The 17,281-nt window shown below is 38.8% G+C and overlaps 1 protein-coding gene across 1 annotated transcript in view; it reads left to right on the top strand.

Moving 5' to 3' along the window:
• The first annotated feature begins 6 nt into the window (after positions 1 to 6).
• The window catches only part of TMEM164 (transmembrane protein 164), a 40,207-nt gene continuing 22,932 nt past the window's right edge, over positions 7 to 17,281 (top strand). Inside the window, exons 1-2 of the mRNA XM_009646638.2 lie at positions 7 to 579; positions 16,216 to 16,265. Of these exons, the coding sequence (XP_009644933.1) occupies positions 115 to 579; positions 16,216 to 16,265 (515 nt within the window). The 5' untranslated portion in view covers positions 7 to 114. The remainder of the gene's footprint in view (positions 580 to 16,215; positions 16,266 to 17,281) is intronic.

Below are 17,281 nucleotides of genomic sequence, written 5' to 3'. Positions count from 1 at the left end.
CGGGTCTCGTCCTGGCATCGAAAGGAAAAGCGCCAAAAATCAGCCTTGCCCTGAGCTTGCTTCTCCTGAGGCTTGGGGAGGAAGGGGACTACAGAGGGGCCGCCCTCGCGTTTCATGTTCCGTCAGCCCGAGGGCATTTTGGCTTTGATTCCACCTTGCTCCTACCTGTTCCTGGAGAGTGACGGGGAGGAGAAGAGGCACCGGCCCACCATGTCTCGTTACAGCCTCCATAACCTCCTGGACTGGATGTACGGGGGTGTGGACCCCAGCTTTGCTGGCAACGGAGGGCCGGAATGCGCGGCCTTTCTCTCTGGGCAGCAGCGCTTTCTGGAGAGTTTGGTCTTCCTCAGCGTGGGCGTCGTGGAGATCCTTCTGTCCCTGTGGAAGCTCCGGCAGCTGCATTTCGGGGAGCTGGAGGGTCACCTGCTGCAGCAGCCCCAGACCAAGCAGGAGAGCTTGGGCAAGAACGTGCTGCTGGTGGTGCTCTGTCTCATTTTCGGGCTGGAGGTGGGGTTCAAGTTTGCCACCAGGACTGTCATTTACCTCCTGAATCCCTGTCATGTGGTCACTGTGATGCAGGTAAGGCTTGCGGACGCTCACCAGGAAGTTTGCTGTAGTTTTATACTTGCAAAGCAGTGTTTTTTCCCCAAAGTCGGCTTGTAGACCGAAAGTGCATAGCAAAAGTACAGATGCCAAGAATCAGTATAAATATGTTAAGATTCATTTGGTTTTTTTCATAGATTTCAATTCAGCTGATTAAAAACTAAGTCAAATGAAAGGGTGAAATTGCAACTGTGGCTAACGTCCAAATCTCTGCTTGAAAATGCAAAAAATTAAGGCTATCTCACCGCTTGCTTTCACCTAATCCTTGTTTCAAGTATAGACAACGCTGTTTCCATCGACAGCAGTGGTAAAATTTGCACCAAATTTGATGAAAACAAGATTACTGCTAAAGCAGCTATGTAATTTATGTGCAGCTTTTTCAAGGAAGTGACTTTCAGGGGTGTGAATGTATTTTGTGAAGGTGTTGAAGAAACAAATTACTCTTTGTGCCGGCGACGTTGGTTTGCCTTTCTAATTTTAGCACCTGAATAGTAAGGAGACAGGTGTTACCCATGTCTCATACATGGGGTGAACAAACCGATCTGGCTTAGTACCTGTGGATAAACTATGTGCTTTAATGACTCATGGCTTGGTGGTTGATGGATGATAATGTGCAATTTGTGTAGCTTCCAGAATAACAGCAACATTCATAAAGAGTTACTGAACTGTGCTATCTAAAGCTTACGGGCTGTGTTTATCAATGTTCCTGCATGTGTACTTAACCGTCAGTTTCCCCACATCTGAACTTGGTCAGGACTGTGGGAGATGTCAAAAATTATTACTATTTTGTTTCATTTTGCTAATATTGTACCCTCAGCACTGGACAACTTACAGAATTTAAGCTGAAGAATTAATGGAAGGATGTCAAAAAGGCTTTCATAAAAGCTGCCATGATAACATTTGTCTGAGATGGGTAGCGTGAAAATCGGACCAACGCCATTCTTAGTCTCCCTTTGCAGAACGCAGAATGGAAACATCTTTTCTGGTTGTACCAGAGGGTTGCGGGAGATGGGTATTATTTCACGAGGGGAAAACCAAGCTCTTACAGCAATATTCGAGACCTTTACAGCAATTAACTTACAGTTCCAAAACTTAATTAGTAGGTTATGTAAATACCTAAGCAGTGATGCAATGGTAGCTCAGTATTTTACACTGTAGGACACTTTGTTTCCCGTGAAGTGGTAACAATTTCTGTGCAATTAATTAGTCAGTATTGGTAAGGAAGGGGAAAGTAGAAGGTATGCAAGAACTGTAGAAATAATTAAAATAATATTGCCACATTCCATTTCTTGGCAATAATCAATGTTTACTGGAAAATTTTCCTACTGATTCTCTGGGAAGAAGGTGAGGATACGTTACCATTATGATTTGAAAGTTTAGTTGTCTTGATATGGTGTTATGATAAGTATTCAGCAAAAGGTAAAGCTTACATGTAAATGGGGGAGCTAGGCTTGCTTGCCTCATTCATTAATGCTCTCCCCCAGGAAGATGGAGGCTTAATCTCTGTAGTCGGGCATGGGCAGTTCTTAATCTCTTTTTGAGCAATTGTGAAGCTTTTTTTTTTTTTTTTTTAATAATCCTATGATAATTACTCATTAGAAATGGTGTTCCAGCATTTGCGAAATTGAAGAAGATGGGTATGTTACCAAAATTCAAAAGCTGTGCCTCTTCATCCTCAAACAGATGTATCAGAAATAGGCCTGGGTTTAACGTAGAGACTGAAGATAGCTGCAAAACCAACAGCTTTCAGCGGAGAAAACAGATGTGATACAAAGATAGTCAATGACCTCCATCAGCAGAAAAGCAATACATAGTAGTTGGAATCTTGCAAGCGTTGTTTTACTGGCCTGAATTTGCCAAGGGCAACAGGTTGGCAAGGTGAAATACGTGAAAATACAATTTACCCTTTGCTTCTGTTCTTACAGTAGTTTGTACGTAATCCTGCTGCTGCACCTAAACATTAGGATGAACAAAGGAGGAGGTGAAGAGATGAAACTTGTGACAAGGATCAAGATCCCTTCAAAGGGAAGCCAACAGTAGCTGTTGGTAAAGGTCTCTTCTTTCACTCAATTTCTGTTTTCCTTTTCTTCAGCCGAGACTGTTTCACCTCAGAGCAACAAAGGCTCTGGGCTCTGAGCCAAAATATTTGGAACTGGAAACTATCCTTCAGATTTTCTCTGCATAAAAGCAAAAGTCCTGCTTTTAAAAGACCTAAGACTGAAATGAAAGCACAAAATAAAATGGGAATCACATCCGTGGTGCGTTTAGGCAGACAAAACTGTGTAATATAATGGATACTGAGTTCTACAAGTGAGTCGGTTTTGATCAGGTGTCTTAATTTCTGCCAACCTGTGTTCAAATCAAATCTTTTTCATAGGTGGGAGGAACTAGTTTAGGTGTGTCATTGCAAGGATGAATTGTCGATCAAATGAATGTATTTAATGGCCTAAACGGTTCTTATGGTTAATCAGATTCAGAGAATTTGTTGCCATCCTGCCACCTGGTTGAATTATCTAGAACCAGTGCTATTCGTTTCCAGTCCTGGTCTTTGTTTTGGTTTCTTGCATAGCTTTTGGAGGAAGAAGGGCGGTATTGTTTCTTCACCAGTGACGTAAGTGCGGCATCATCGAGAGATAAATACTTCAGTTTTTAAAAATTTATATATTTTAAACCAAAGGTGAATTGAAACATCTGTGGTTTCTTTGACAGCTATCCAATAGGGATGGGGATGGTTTTGTACAATATTTAGTTAGTGGGTGGTGGGGGAAGTCTGTGAAGGAATTCATGCTAAGCTCTTTCTTTTCAATAAGGCCACTCTTTATGTAAATTATTTTAATACCTCTATTAAGAAACCCAAAGAAACGCTCTCTTTTTAGGACTGAGGATATGACTGGACCAATGATACTGCTGTAAACCTGGCATAAAAGGGTATCCTAAAAGGGAAACATTAAGTCCACTAGGGTGTTGCAAGCCTATTCTTTGCGTAGCAGGAAAGAATTCAGTGTCTGTTTAGGGGATCAGGTGTTGTATTTTCAAGGCATTAATCCTTTTGAGTGTGTCAGGACCCACCCATAATGACAGGATTTGAATTGAAGATGTGAAGGAAATCTTTTTAAGTTTCTGATTCAGCAGTGTAAGAGGGAGCATTCACCCAGTAGCCACTTACAGCGCTATTGATTTCTTTTAAAGTTTTGTAAAGGAGACTTTTAGCAGCACCCAGAGCATGGTTGTTGAGGAGCATATATGTAAGTGGTGTCTCCTTGTGTGTGAGCATCGAAATACAGCATTGCTTTAGTGAGGTGAAAGGAAAATTCCATGCCTTGCAATGTCAAAACCAATCATATCAAAACCAATTTCTTTATCTGTTCTATATTCTTTAAAGTATACATTTTTAAACTTTTCAATCAAAACACTTGTATTCACATAGAAGTTCTTAATTTCAGGTTCAGTGAAGGAGCAGTTAGAATTTCCATCAAAAACTCTGCATCCTGTACCCTCAGTTTGTAATTTCTGACATTTTTTGCGTGCTGTTGTTCACAATCAATGTAACTTAATGAGAATGCATAAACACAGGTGTCTCTTGATGTCCTGTAAGACGTCAGGCTGGAATTAACAGGCAACTAAGATTAAATGTAGGCAAATATAAACCAGGACCCAGAGATAAAATTAGTCTGTGTTGCAAAAGAGAAATTTGGAAAACAAAGTGTAAGGAAAAACTATTACATGAAGCCACCTAAATCAGAGTTTGTGGGTAACAGTGGCAGGGTGAAGTGATTTCAGAAGGTCCTGTCCAACCCTAATGATTGTGTGATTACTATTTTTTTCTCTTTTCAATTTGGATTTTAGATTTGTGAGTTGGATCTTGAAGCTGATAGTTTTAATTTGGCTTCTTGGAGCTTTGCTAAGATGGTTTCGTTCTGAACACTGAATGCTATGACTGACCAATCTGTAGAAATTAGAAGTGTGTATAAATTTCCTGAAGCCTTGTTTAGGGAAGTGGCAGAAATATGACTATAATCTAATCCTAAAACGATAGGTAGAGCTAGTCCTTCTCTTAAATTGTTAATTGTCAGCTTCCTTGATTTCAGTATGCCAGTGCCTTCTTCCAGAACGGTGACTTAATACCAATCTGTAAAATGAGTTTGGGGACTTTTTTTTGCTTGTTTTGGGAAATGGTTTGCAAATGTTCTTCCTACAGAATCGTTTCTCAGTGGTAAATCCTCAGCTGGCAAGTTGTGATAATTCTCTTCCAAATCTACACCAAATTATTGCACTTAAGACAGTTAAGGACTGACATTTGTCTGGCATAAAGAGATTTTTTTTTTTTTATAGGAAACACTTGTATTGCTGGATGATTACTGCAAACAGTGATCTTTTTAGGCAAAGAGAAGTAAACTAAAGGGGAAGTGATAGGTGGGAAAAAAAAGCAAGGGAAAGAAGTATAGGGGAGTCCAGTTTTGTCCTGTGATCTTGACCTGATGTTTGCATAACTAAAAACAGTGCTAAGTTCATCTACAGTTCAGTAAATACTAAATCCTGTGTTCATTATTTCCAGTTTTAGCTTCTTGAGAGACCTGGATCCTTTCTGTCCTCTGCAAAAGAGGCTACTGTCTTTTTGGAAACAATGGGCTGTTTTTGGAACAGACATAATAAACATAGCTTGATTGAATTCTGCGTCATTTGGGAGTATGTCCCAACATATAACATGTAACTAATTAATTATCTCCTCTTCTCTCCGCTCCTTCCTATTCTTTTTTTTTTTTAAACCTTGGAAAAAATCTGATTATGTAGTAAAGTGTGATTTTTTTTTCAAGTGTGAATCTAGATTTAATTTGCATACGCTGCTCGTCAATGCTTTGTGGTATTTGGTAGAATCCAGTTAAATTATGTATGATTTTCTATATTCCGTCTCTTGAATTAAAATCAAAGGGACATTCATATCCTCTTATTTGGGAGTGAGTACGAAGAATCTTTGATTACAGAAATTCAGTAAATCTTTATAGAAATCACACTGAGTACTGGTGTTGGGTTTCATGAGCAACAGCCTGCAAGTAAAAGTTTAATGAGTTACTCTATTTTTAAAGGGTAGCAGTATTCTAGGTTGAAAATGTTTTTCAGTAGTTTCTTTTGCTGCTTAATGTATTAAGACTGTTGGGCAAGATGTAGAGCAGCAAAGGCAAAATTTCCTATGAATATACATATACACGTTTTTCAAAATGTAAGTCTCCAAATGTAAGCTACTAAAACTCCCTTTTTGTACGTGTGTGTATTTCCCTTACCTACCTAATTTTCATGTATACCTCCTACGTTCTAAAACCTGGTACTGCTACCTGCAGAACTTGGAATTTTTAAAGCACTTCAGAAGACAGAACTCGGGAGATATAATAAAAATGAAATTTGGTAGAATTTAGTATGTTACGGGTTGTAAAAAAATATTTGAGAAAAGCAAGGCTGTATGTTTGTAGTATAGGACCATTTATTCCCAAATCAGTTACATTAATGAGGGGTGTGAGTGTTGTAGCAAGGTCAGCAATCCTTTCGGTGCTCTGAAACGCTATCTGGTAGACATAAAATTCGCCATTTTAAACTTCAGTGGAAGATATACGTAGTCACAGCTCACAAACATCGGATTATGAAGTATGCAGCTCGATTTTTAGACCTGCATAAGAGACAAGGCTTTCTTTTTACAACCGCAAATTAACTTGAGATACTTCCTCCTAAAGCTGATTGCTAGGGAGGGAATTCATCAGAGTGTGTGGTGAAAAAGGGCAGGTGAAGAGCAATGAAAGGGCTGAAAGCCCCAATATTTCTTGATGGCAAGCCTTATTTCTTGCAGAAGAGCGCATTTTACTGCTAGAAAGGTGATAGCAGCTCAGGGGGCATAGATATGAAGTGACAGGTCATGAGACGGATCATCAGGTCCTTTATACTGGGTCTGAGATGCTCCGGAACTATTAGTTTGGCTTTCCAAAAAAACCATGGCTCACTTGTATGGTTTAATCTGCCTTTGGTTCCAATAACTGTCAATTTTTTCTTAATTGTTACAATTTATTTTTAAGCAATGACTTTGCTGTGTTTAAAAAACACCGTCAACTGAAGTTCAAAGGCTTTAGCAGGCACCGTAATTAATGTAATAATTATTTACTGAGCTGAGGAAAAGCTTTTCTGTGATAATTTTAACACTGTGTATAGTTTGTTTCACCACTGTGCTTATTTTTAGTAAATCCCAGCATACAGTAGAGAAATTGAGAAATACTACGAGACAAGGATTCTTATTCAGAAATAATAGTAATTTTTAATTTAGTATAACAAGAACAGCAGATGTGTTTTGAGGCTGTGGATCACCGTTTTCTTTGTTTGAAGAGATTACGGTTCACCGCTTCAACTTGGAGAAGATTTGGCCAGTACATGCTTTATCTTGAGCTGAAAATGCGTGCGCTTTAGTCCGGGTGATAGGGATCACGGTAATATGTTGTGCTACCAGGGAATGTTCTGGCTGAGCAATTGCAGTTTAAAGCTCTAGGCTAAGGTAAGCCTTTGTGTTGAAGTTGCTACAATTTGGAAATACCTGCTGTGCTTGAGGGTAGAAAGCATACTTGAGTAATTCTCTCCTTTATTCTGTATATTCTTAGGAGAAAAGAATATAAAAAGGGGGGAATTGACAAGAAGTAATCAATCTCTAGAAAGGAGCAGGAAATGCTAGGTGAAAAAGCTTAACTTTCTCTTACCCCGAATATTTACACTGAGGGTTATTATCTAAAGGCCATTAGATGAATAATTAGGTAATCAGATACTGGTTTGTCTGGATGAGATTATCATAGATTTAAAGCAAATATTGATCCAAGGGTAACAACGTAGTTGAGCAACATGTTATGGAGAGAGAGGCCTCTTATTGTTGCTTTTTTCCTCTTCTGTTTTGTTTCTTTTTTCCCCCTTTTTTTTTTGAGAATGGAGCTATTGCTATGAATTGTTTCAGTGTACTGTCCAGTGTTGTATCGCTGTTGACTGCAATATATTTTTAGGATGGATTTTTTTAACCGATCGAGCAGTTCCACACACCATTCCATGTAGGTTGTTTGCTAACACCTTAAACTGGTGTTTCAGTAAGAGCTGCCTCAGCCCTTTAGGAACTTCAGTAGAGTGGTGGACTAAATCAAATAGCAGCAGTAACCATATTGGGCACCTTGTGAATTCCAGGGATTGGGATGACTTTCACCTAATGATTTCCATTCTAAAAACCCCTTCTTCATTGTCTCCCTTGCCCTTGTGTAAGTGTTGACACTCCCGGTCACAGATGACGAGTTGTACTGCGGCGGTTGTACATCAACCGCCTTCGCTGTTAGCAGTCGGAACTGCGTTGATGTTCTGTACCCTGAATTTGAAACCCGCGAAGAGCGTAATGGGACTCAACGTTTCTCGTGACGCTTCCTCGGGGCTTTACATAGCTGTGGTAAGGATTTACGTTTATTCAGATGGCCAAGTAATTAGGGTCGAGTGTATTTAATTGTTTACTTTAATACTTGGTGAAGTGCCAACTTCAGTTATCAGGAATATGATGCTATATGCCTTGGCTTTTTATGGATTGTGCTACTGTTTCTGTTTCTTTGGCGAAAATCATTTGTATATTAGATATTTATTACCTTGCTGTTTTTTAAAGATTACAAATTTCTGTTGGAAAGTCCTACAAATTGAGGAATTGTGAACTGTGACAAGAAAAAGGTATTGGTGACTTGAGGCAGAGTAGAGCCAGGACTTTTCTGCGACGGTTTTGCCTCTGTAGGAAACTGATGTGAAACATGGTGCTTGGGGAAAAAGTAACAAAAGTGAATGTATATGAATATGCAGAATGAGAATCTTATTGTGTACTCATGCAAGCTTCCACACTGCCACTGACGAATGTAAATGCAAGTTAATCTGAATTCAGTGCAAATTAATTTTTCTTAAGAAATTGGACTTTTGAATTTTTTTTTTTTTTTTTTTTTTTTTTTTCATTCAGCCTCTTTTGTTTTTTGACCCCCAGCTAAGTTTTTGACTGTCGGGTTTTGCTAAAGCATTAAGCTAGGAATGGGAAGGAAGTAACCCGCTGCTAGTAAAGGGCTGGTGCAGATAGTGATTAGAGAAAAAGGAAGAAAAGTAACCTCAATGACACTTTTTCTCTGAAATACTGATTCCTAAGATGTGATAGCTAATGCTACTGCACACATAGAAAGACCTGAGTCTTACGTTAATAATTAACCCTAAAATATGAGAAGTCTAGAAATCTTTCACCTAAGGCCGTAAAAGAGAAGAAGGTGAGTACAGGTTTGTTGAGTAAACAAACTAAGCCTGTGGAGGGGGAGGCTAATCTAGAAGGTCCCAATGAACATATATAATTTACAGGACATTAGATTGTAGGGGATGGAAATTGTCCAACTCGCTGCACTTCTTTCGTGCTTGGGTAGAGCTGGGAAACTGGGAGGCTGGAGGGAGGGACAGGCAGCTGCTTATGTTTCCAGCGTCTGGTTTATATATCACAGAAACGACTTTTACTGTAGTATCACTTCATGCTCTGCCAGCAGTGTTGCTTTGAATCATGAGAATACTTAACGCTAGATTAACAATTCCACAGGACTCATGAATTTATCCTAGAACCTGTCTGATGGTTGCAGTAAGGCAGCAGAGGTTTTTTATGCTAAAATATTAAATACATTCAAACTGCTGCTATTTAGCCGTAAGAACGCAACATCTTTTGATCTCCGTTCTCTTTTTAGATTTGGCAGTCTGAACTTAACCAAACCACAGTTACGTTTGTTTTTTAAAGTTCCCTTTTAGAAGGCAAACAGATGGCTTTTAAGTGATACGGCTGTTTTGTGCTGAATTGATAGTTTATGCAAAACCAGTTGACATCTAACATATACCTAGATGCCGAATCAAAGCTGTATGATGGAGTTATTAGACCATTGCTTTCTGATAAATGATAGGGTGATTGTTTTGAACTTACTTGAAAAATTAATTTTGGAGATAATTAACAAAGTCTTCTACGTCTTTTAAATTATCCAACTGCTTGAACGTTCCTTGCCTTACATTTTACCATTGTGGGGGTAAACGGATGGTTTTCATGTGTGCAGTAAAATACACTTAACCTTACTGCTGTATCTGAGCCTTTTAAACATACCTTTTAATCTCTCCTGCTCTGGAAGGTACTTTGATACACCTAGGAAAGGGTGAAAAATTTTATTTCAGTGCAGATTGGCCAAAGCCTGCCCCCCCCCCCCAAAAAAAAAATTATTCCAGTTTCCATGGATTTTTTGATTTTTCACATTGCTTTGAATATTACAAATAGAAATTGAAATCTAACCCCTTGAAGCTTTCATTTTGAAATAGTATACCAAAACAAGCAATTTATGACCTGGTTAAGTGATCATGACTGGAATGTTTGAAAGGAAAGATACGTTTCCAGTCTGCTGCAAGGCGATACTAAATCAAAGAGGCGGCTCAGGGACGGACAAGCTGCTGTTTTGAAAGGTAAATGAAATCTGTGCTGCATATGTGAGATACAGTGATTTTACCTGTAGCCTGCGTTGCTATCTTCTGCCAGAAACCACTTTACTCAGACATCTGTAAGCGTTGCCATTGATATTGTAAGTGCTAGTTGTGTGATGTTTAATCTGGAATGGTTAGAGTTATGTGACTTGGTTCTTTTCTTCCCCCGCTACCTTTTGAATTTTCGTCTTTTGTATTTTTAGTTTGTTTCTGATCAAACAAGATGATCTTTGTGTTATGCGTATTTCTGTCTCGGCAGGACTAAGACTGGCAGCAGAAAAGCCTTTCATGACAAGTTTTGACGGCATTCGCTGCCTCAGTGCACTAAAAAATACTTGAGTTCAGAGACAGTATTGCTGTTACACCCTTCATTCGCATCCTTTTCAAACAAAACATTGTGCGTATCTTTTGAGAATAGCTCTTGAGATTTCACTTGTCTTGATTTTTAGAATGTTGATTACTAAAACTAGCAGTGGAATGTGGCATGCTTACATGTCAAAGAAACTAGGAAATATTAGACGAGAAAATTTGCAGCTGACATTATTTTATGGCAATGATTTCAAAGCTTTTGGAACCTGCAACATAACATAAATATATACATCCTTGCTAGTATCTGAGGATGTTCCTAGATATAACTCCAGCATGTACCACAGCCTCTAATTTTATGTATTTAATCAACTGGTTTTTGGATCTCTGTTTTAGACAAGCCTTGGCTCATGATGACAGGCTGGGTAAAATGCTGGCAGGCGTTCTAGTACAGTAGATTTTAGCTACTATAGGTGGTAGCTCGCTAATATATTTGGGACTGTGTGTTGAAGTTTGAGTTTCTCAATATCTGAGTATGTTGTGGTTGTAATAAGGCAGATTTAGTAAACTTTTGGCACTAGGAAAACAGATATAATCAATTAAAAAACCTAACTTGCTGCAAAATACCAGCTTATTTTGGTTGATACTTAGCCTTTTCTCTATGCATGGGAGTTTGACTTTTACCTAGAAGTACTATTACAATGTCAAGGAGTAATTTTTATTTTTTTTTAAATTCTGACTTCTAAAAATGAATTTATGAAAATGGAACTGTTTTTTTTTCCCCAGCTACCCAGTTCCTTTTTAACAGTAACATTTCCCTTGTTTGTCTATGCTTTCTTTTAGTGATTAAAAAGGGGAGTGAACTTCACAGGGAGTTGTGGAGGGCCAGTGTAATGCTTTGTGCTATCTACCTGTTGCTATCTTGTTCATGCTGCCAGGAAACCTAAGGGTAGGGAATGCATAGTCTGAAAGTATTGTTTTTTAATTAGTTGGCAAACGAAGAGTTGCAAGTGCTGCTGAAGCCCTGCAGAATGCCACTGCTCACATTATACCGTGGGAATAGCAAAGACAGCCTTTTATCTCTCTCTGCTTTTTATGTGGGCAGTGAGGGTTGACGGAGCAGGGAGAGAAACCTTCTCTTGACCTCCTGTAACAGTCGTGTGGATCCTAATAGACTTTGCTCTGTTCACTTCTTTAAAGAGAACAGTTTATCTATAACCAAATGAAGAAACATTTTTCTTTAGGTCACATCTTGCAAGATCAAAAGATTAAAAATAAAAATAACACTGTACAGATTTGTAGTCTTTCACATGCTCCTGTTTGTGATCAAATAAGTTTTCTGAATAAATTAATGCGACATTGCCTTCTTAGTGTCTTCAGAATAGTCCTTTTACATACAGATCTTCTACCTGCTATGCTGACACAAATGAGTAATAAAATCAGATTTAAGGAAATAATGATCTCTAAAGTTTACTGAACTCAAAAAGGTATTTCTTGGGAACTCTGCCAAATACTAAACGACAGGGTTGCACACGTTTCCTTTAGAAAAATTTTAAAAACCGTATTACTACAGGTGGAAAACTCCCATGCATTTCCTTCTGCCTTCCTGTCTGTCCCAGACCTGTAGATACCACTTGGAGCTTTCTCTTCTTCTTAGCGTGTGGTTAGGAGAAGGGAGTGTGGGTTAGACTGATTTGCAGCCCAGTCCTGGGTTAGTTCACAGCAACCATGAGTTCAGTCTCTTTAAGATCGTGTCTTGGTGAAGGAATAGTTAAGCTGTGCAATCCTGGGCATTACAGTCTCCAAACTGGAACAGCCCTGCTGATCCATCATGTGTTGTGGTGTGACCTTTGTATTTGGGCTTATGCAGGGGAGTGCTGGCCATGCAGTTCTTCATGCCAGAAATATTTCCCATGGGGATGGTCAATGATATTTATGGTCTTGCAGAGCAATTATGAAGTAGATTGACGGAATTTCTGACTTTTTGTTTTCATCTGGGTCCTCAAGGTTAAAGTGAACTTCAGTTTGCAGACTGGCCGGTGTTAGGAGTTTCTTTGCAGTTTATTGCCTGAGAACAACTGTAGAATCTTCTGGTCCTGGGCTGGTGAGAAAGACTCGGACAGCCCGACTCACGATATTGTCCCCACCTAGGACTTGTTAGCGATACTTTTCCTCAAGGCCACTCATGATTTTGTACCTTTTTTGTCTCGCTGTCATTAGCCTGTAGTCCTTTACAGACTGAAGAGTCTTAATGTGTGAAATCAATCCATGTATGGAAGATGTTCTGTACTTTTCAATCATTCTTGTTGATCTCTGTAATCCTGTTCTAAATCTGCGCTTTTTTTTTTTTTTTTTTGAGAGATGAAAGGGGAAGGGAATTATCAGAACTGTGCCCAGAATTCGGCCTATCAGACAAGGTATATAGCTTAATGTAAGCTTAATTATAGCTTATTTTTTCCCTCCCGAAATAGTTACTTTTGTACATTTTTGGATTTCTGGTTAATTCTTTGTCCTTCTTTTCATCTGTAACAAGGCAAAATGTAATGTGTAATGGATCTGACAGAATAAGGAAGGACATAGAAATTATGTTTTAGTGCTTCTTCTAAACTGAAAGTTTTGTTATCCTGCCTTGAACAAGGAGAAGCCTACTTCAGTGTTGTTTAAAATACATGCTGCCCTCTTAGCACTGGCAGTCCCTGGTGTGCTGGCGAAGGGGGCTAACGTCCGTGCTAGCCCAAGCACGTAAAACCTTGAGAGTTCCCGCAGGAAAACAGAGGCCGGGAACTCTACACAGCCATGCCGCTAATTTAACATGACATTGTTTGGTTTATAAAACGTAGCTGTTTCCTCTTCCAAGGCAAAGGATTTTATTTCCAGCATGACAGTGAAATGTAATATGATGATGGGGTAAGTATGTGAACACTTGCGGTAGAGCTCGTGAGCTTGTCTGCTGTGAACTAGGTATTTTAAGACTGCTAATAACTCTGGGCTGAATGATGACATTATAATGGTTGAATCTACTCAGCGATACAGTTCTTTGAAAATCAGATACAAGGGTGTCTTGTAAAACATCCCGTGTAAGAAGTTGAGCTTTACTTATCACGGAAAATGTATACATGTTTAGAAAGAAAGTGCTTGATATTAAACTGCTAAAGCGGAAATATTTGAAGATTACGTCCATTATTCTAAAGTTTTAACATAAACGTTCTAGTTACGATTTCTCTGCTGTCGTAAAAAATGGAAGTCGGGCTCATAACAGAAGGACTTGCATGCTTAAAAATATTAAATATTTATTTTTCCCTCATCAGTTCCTGAAACTGTGTTTCTTTCAGTAGAGTTGATGTACAAATAAGCAGCGGTGAATCTTGTTCTCTTCTTTGCCTGTCTGCATGTTAGTGAAGTGTTTGAGGTTGGTATGTCCTTCCCGGTCTCTGTAACAGGGCCATCCTTTTTTGATCCTACCTGTTTTTCATCCTCGGTGGTGAAATTCAGACAATATACAGACTCATCTTGTAGTTTTTGCTCTCCCATGTGGTAGTTGGAGCACTCTGCAGTGTGTCAGAAAAAGAAATGACTGGTGTGATTAAGACACATTTCTGGTTTGTTTATTTTGTGAGTGTAGAGAAAAAGGTCAATTTTATTTTTTTAAGATGTAGGAAATAAAAAGGAAAAAAATCTATATTGGAAGAGCAGAGTTTCTTCCATGAAGGTGTGAACTATGCTTCAGAAGTAATATCTATCTTGTGTCAGATTTCTGAATTTAAGGCAATAATAAAATAATCTGAGTTGAAAACTCTGGATGAACTAGTAAGACTTGAAATTTCGTATCTCCTTTTGCTAACATACAACATAGAATGTTTAAAAAGTTTGACTAATGCATGCAAGGAGCATGAGAAAAAAATAGTTCTTATAAGAGACCTGTAGAAGATATTTATGGTCTCCAAAGAAAGGAAAAGAGAATCCACAATTCAAGGAACTTTAGTTAGTAAACAAAGTTTATTGCAAAAATATGCAAAGATAGAATAGTGAAGCATAATAAGTTTTAGAGACTTTTCCTGGAAGCCTTATGGGTCTTATGTGCAAGGTAATATATAGACCTCTTGGAAGATTTTTCTGGTATATACTTTTTTCTTTTTTTTTTCTTTTCCTTAGCACAAAAAGGCATCCCTCAGTGGATTGTCATCATGCATCTGTTCTGTCCTCTTCCTCTTTAACCTGCCCTGATGAGATGAAATTACTTGCTTTTTAAATACAAGACTTAAGCAAAACTCTGATTGGATTTTAACAGTATTCCCTAAGAAAATGTCTGGGGGTACATTCAGTTAAATTTAACTGCTGGCTCTTTCTTGCTGTGCCTTTGTTAGGTGACTTAGGAGAAACAATTTGTGTGTGCGTGCATGTTCTAAACTGTTACTGAGACTGACTTGAATTAAACGTACAAGTAAGTGGATCAGCAAAATAAATGGCTGTGTATTAAGAACTTGTACTGGACGTAAAATACTTGGAATTTATGCATTTGTTTGTATGGTAATGACAGCAAGCCCCTCTTATACACAAGGGCTCAGTAGTATGATCCAGGCTTTAATACTTCTGCTGCTGCAAGTGCATGATCTGGTAGTAATTAATTTGAATATACATCAGAGGCCTCTTCCCAGCCCTGCAACACTTCAAAGAAACATGTTTGATGAATTTTCTAATCTGACTTGTCCACAAAAGCAGACACATTCTCCAAATGTTCTCACTTGGAGTTGATTTAATGACAATTTGTTTTGTACGTTGGCAGTGAAATAATCTCTTGTGAATTTATTTTAGCAGCAGCAGTAAAAGGCATGATCCATTTTTTTTTTTTCCTGAAATACTTTTTATCAGACAGTAGGCCAAAGTTGTCTCTTTGCAGTAGCGGACAATATAAAAAATAGGATGTTTATCGCTGAATGCATACGTAGTAATCTTGTATCTAGAATAAGACTTTCTGATATGAAGTGTTTGAAGTTGCTGTGAGAGGTTTTGGACAGCCGTATCAACAAATTACGGTTATCCTCTAAATTTAGATGGGCCATTGTTGCAAATCAGTAATACTTTTATTACATAAAAATTCAAATCGGGTCCTATTTAGTATGGCCTGGAAAGAAAAACAAACGTACTGCTCCAATTGTATTTGGTTACTTTTGGTCTTGTGAAACAACTGGATAAGAACGATGAAACTTTTACAGTGCTTTAAAAATACTTTACTGAGTGTGGCAATGGATGTACTTAAATATGATTACTAAGCTTATGCATAGAGCAGATGCTGTGGTAGCCTTATTTTGGGAAGTATTAAGAGGCTTTTACAGAGTGCCATCTCACATGAGATCTCCAAGAGCTGGGTCCCGCGCTGCCAAAGTGAAGTATTGCCATTGTAAACGCTTGGTCTTTAGCACAGCAAGGGCCTGATCATGATTGAGGGCTAAGGGAGCTGCTGTAGTAAAATGATTGGTGATGGAGTAATTTGCTTTATGAGAGACCTTTTATAATGACAGTATCAAATAGGCTAGAATTTGCCTCGTTTCTTAGGCACTGGTAGAAGCCGGACCCTAGGTGCTGCTCGTACTACTTAAATGCTTTTATATATGGGTAATGTGAGACCTTCTAATTTGTTCAAGATTTTTAATCTTTTCTAGCTCTGCTGTAAAACAGTTCTGGTTAGAAATGATTGGTCACATACAGAACTGGGAAAGAGAGATACAGAAAATGGAGTCTAAAAGAGATCATATCATTAATTTAAATTTGTTTCTAACGTTTCAGATTTTTCTTCTTGCCTGTCCTCCATGTCGGATTGCAATGATTCTCTTCAGGTAATGGCTCTTCTTTCTTTGCTGTATTTCTGTCTGCTTGCGTAATGTATTTTAGAAGTTAATCACAGCTTAAGTCGTAAAATACTAAGATATATATCCAGTTGGAAAGGCATATTGGTTGGATTGCAAAATGCTGCCTTGAAAAGGGCCAGGGGCTTAAATAGTGGGTGTTGAGCCACATACCCTCGGTTCTTTTGTACGGGTGTACCCTCGGTTCTTTTGTACGGGTGGTTTTGGCCTCGCTTGGCAGTATGAGTTAGCTCAGTAACAAGTAAGAATGCAGGCCTACAGGTTTTCTACAGGTTAACGTATGGCTTGTGTAATTTATGTCACGTGCCTTGTACCTTTTTATTATCCTCACTAAAAATTAGTAACTGGGCTTCACTGAAGGTCATACATACAGTATGGGTCTAGTTTTAAAATTGTGGATATAAGTTAAATAGTGAAAGGAAAATCTTGCTGACTTGGGTATTTCTCAAACCTACGCAATCTTTTCTAAAATACTGTGTATCGTTACTAACTTTAGGAACCACAAGAGTTTCTAACGTGCAGGAAGCTCTAATGGGATACTGCAGTAGAGTCCAGTAAGCAGCTTCGGGGTGTAACCCCTCCGGTGGCGGGGAGGGTTACGGGACTTCCCAGGCAGAATCGTAGTTGGGAATGGCTCTAGTTGCCCCCGTGCAGTTAACTCGGCTCTTTCTTGTCTTAGTCTAGGCAGTGACTGGAAAAATGATGCTGGGGGCATGCCTGACGAGTTATTTTGGAACTGCTACTGTCTGTCTGCAACTTTTTCCTGCTGTTTCTTTGGGCAGGGAGTAGGCTTGAATACAGAGATACTGTGTTAGTGTGTTCATCTTGGAGAGTGTGAAAAGTGTGTCTGGTGTCCAGGAAATCCTGGATTTACTATGCATTTGCAAAAGACCGGTTGCAGAGTGGAGGCCACAATATTTATTGTTTCTCAGAATGAGCCTTTCTGTTTTCTAACACCCTGACAGCATATAAATTACATTTGAAAA

The sequence above is a fragment of the Egretta garzetta genome, unplaced genomic scaffold (assembly GCF_000687185.1).
Source record: "Egretta garzetta isolate BGI_Z169 unplaced genomic scaffold, ASM68718v1 scaffold411, whole genome shotgun sequence".
In the NCBI taxonomy this organism is placed as follows: domain Eukaryota; kingdom Metazoa; phylum Chordata; class Aves; order Pelecaniformes; family Ardeidae; genus Egretta; species Egretta garzetta.
Note: the sequence above shows the minus strand (reverse complement) of the source record. Positions and strands in the feature narration are given on the sequence as shown.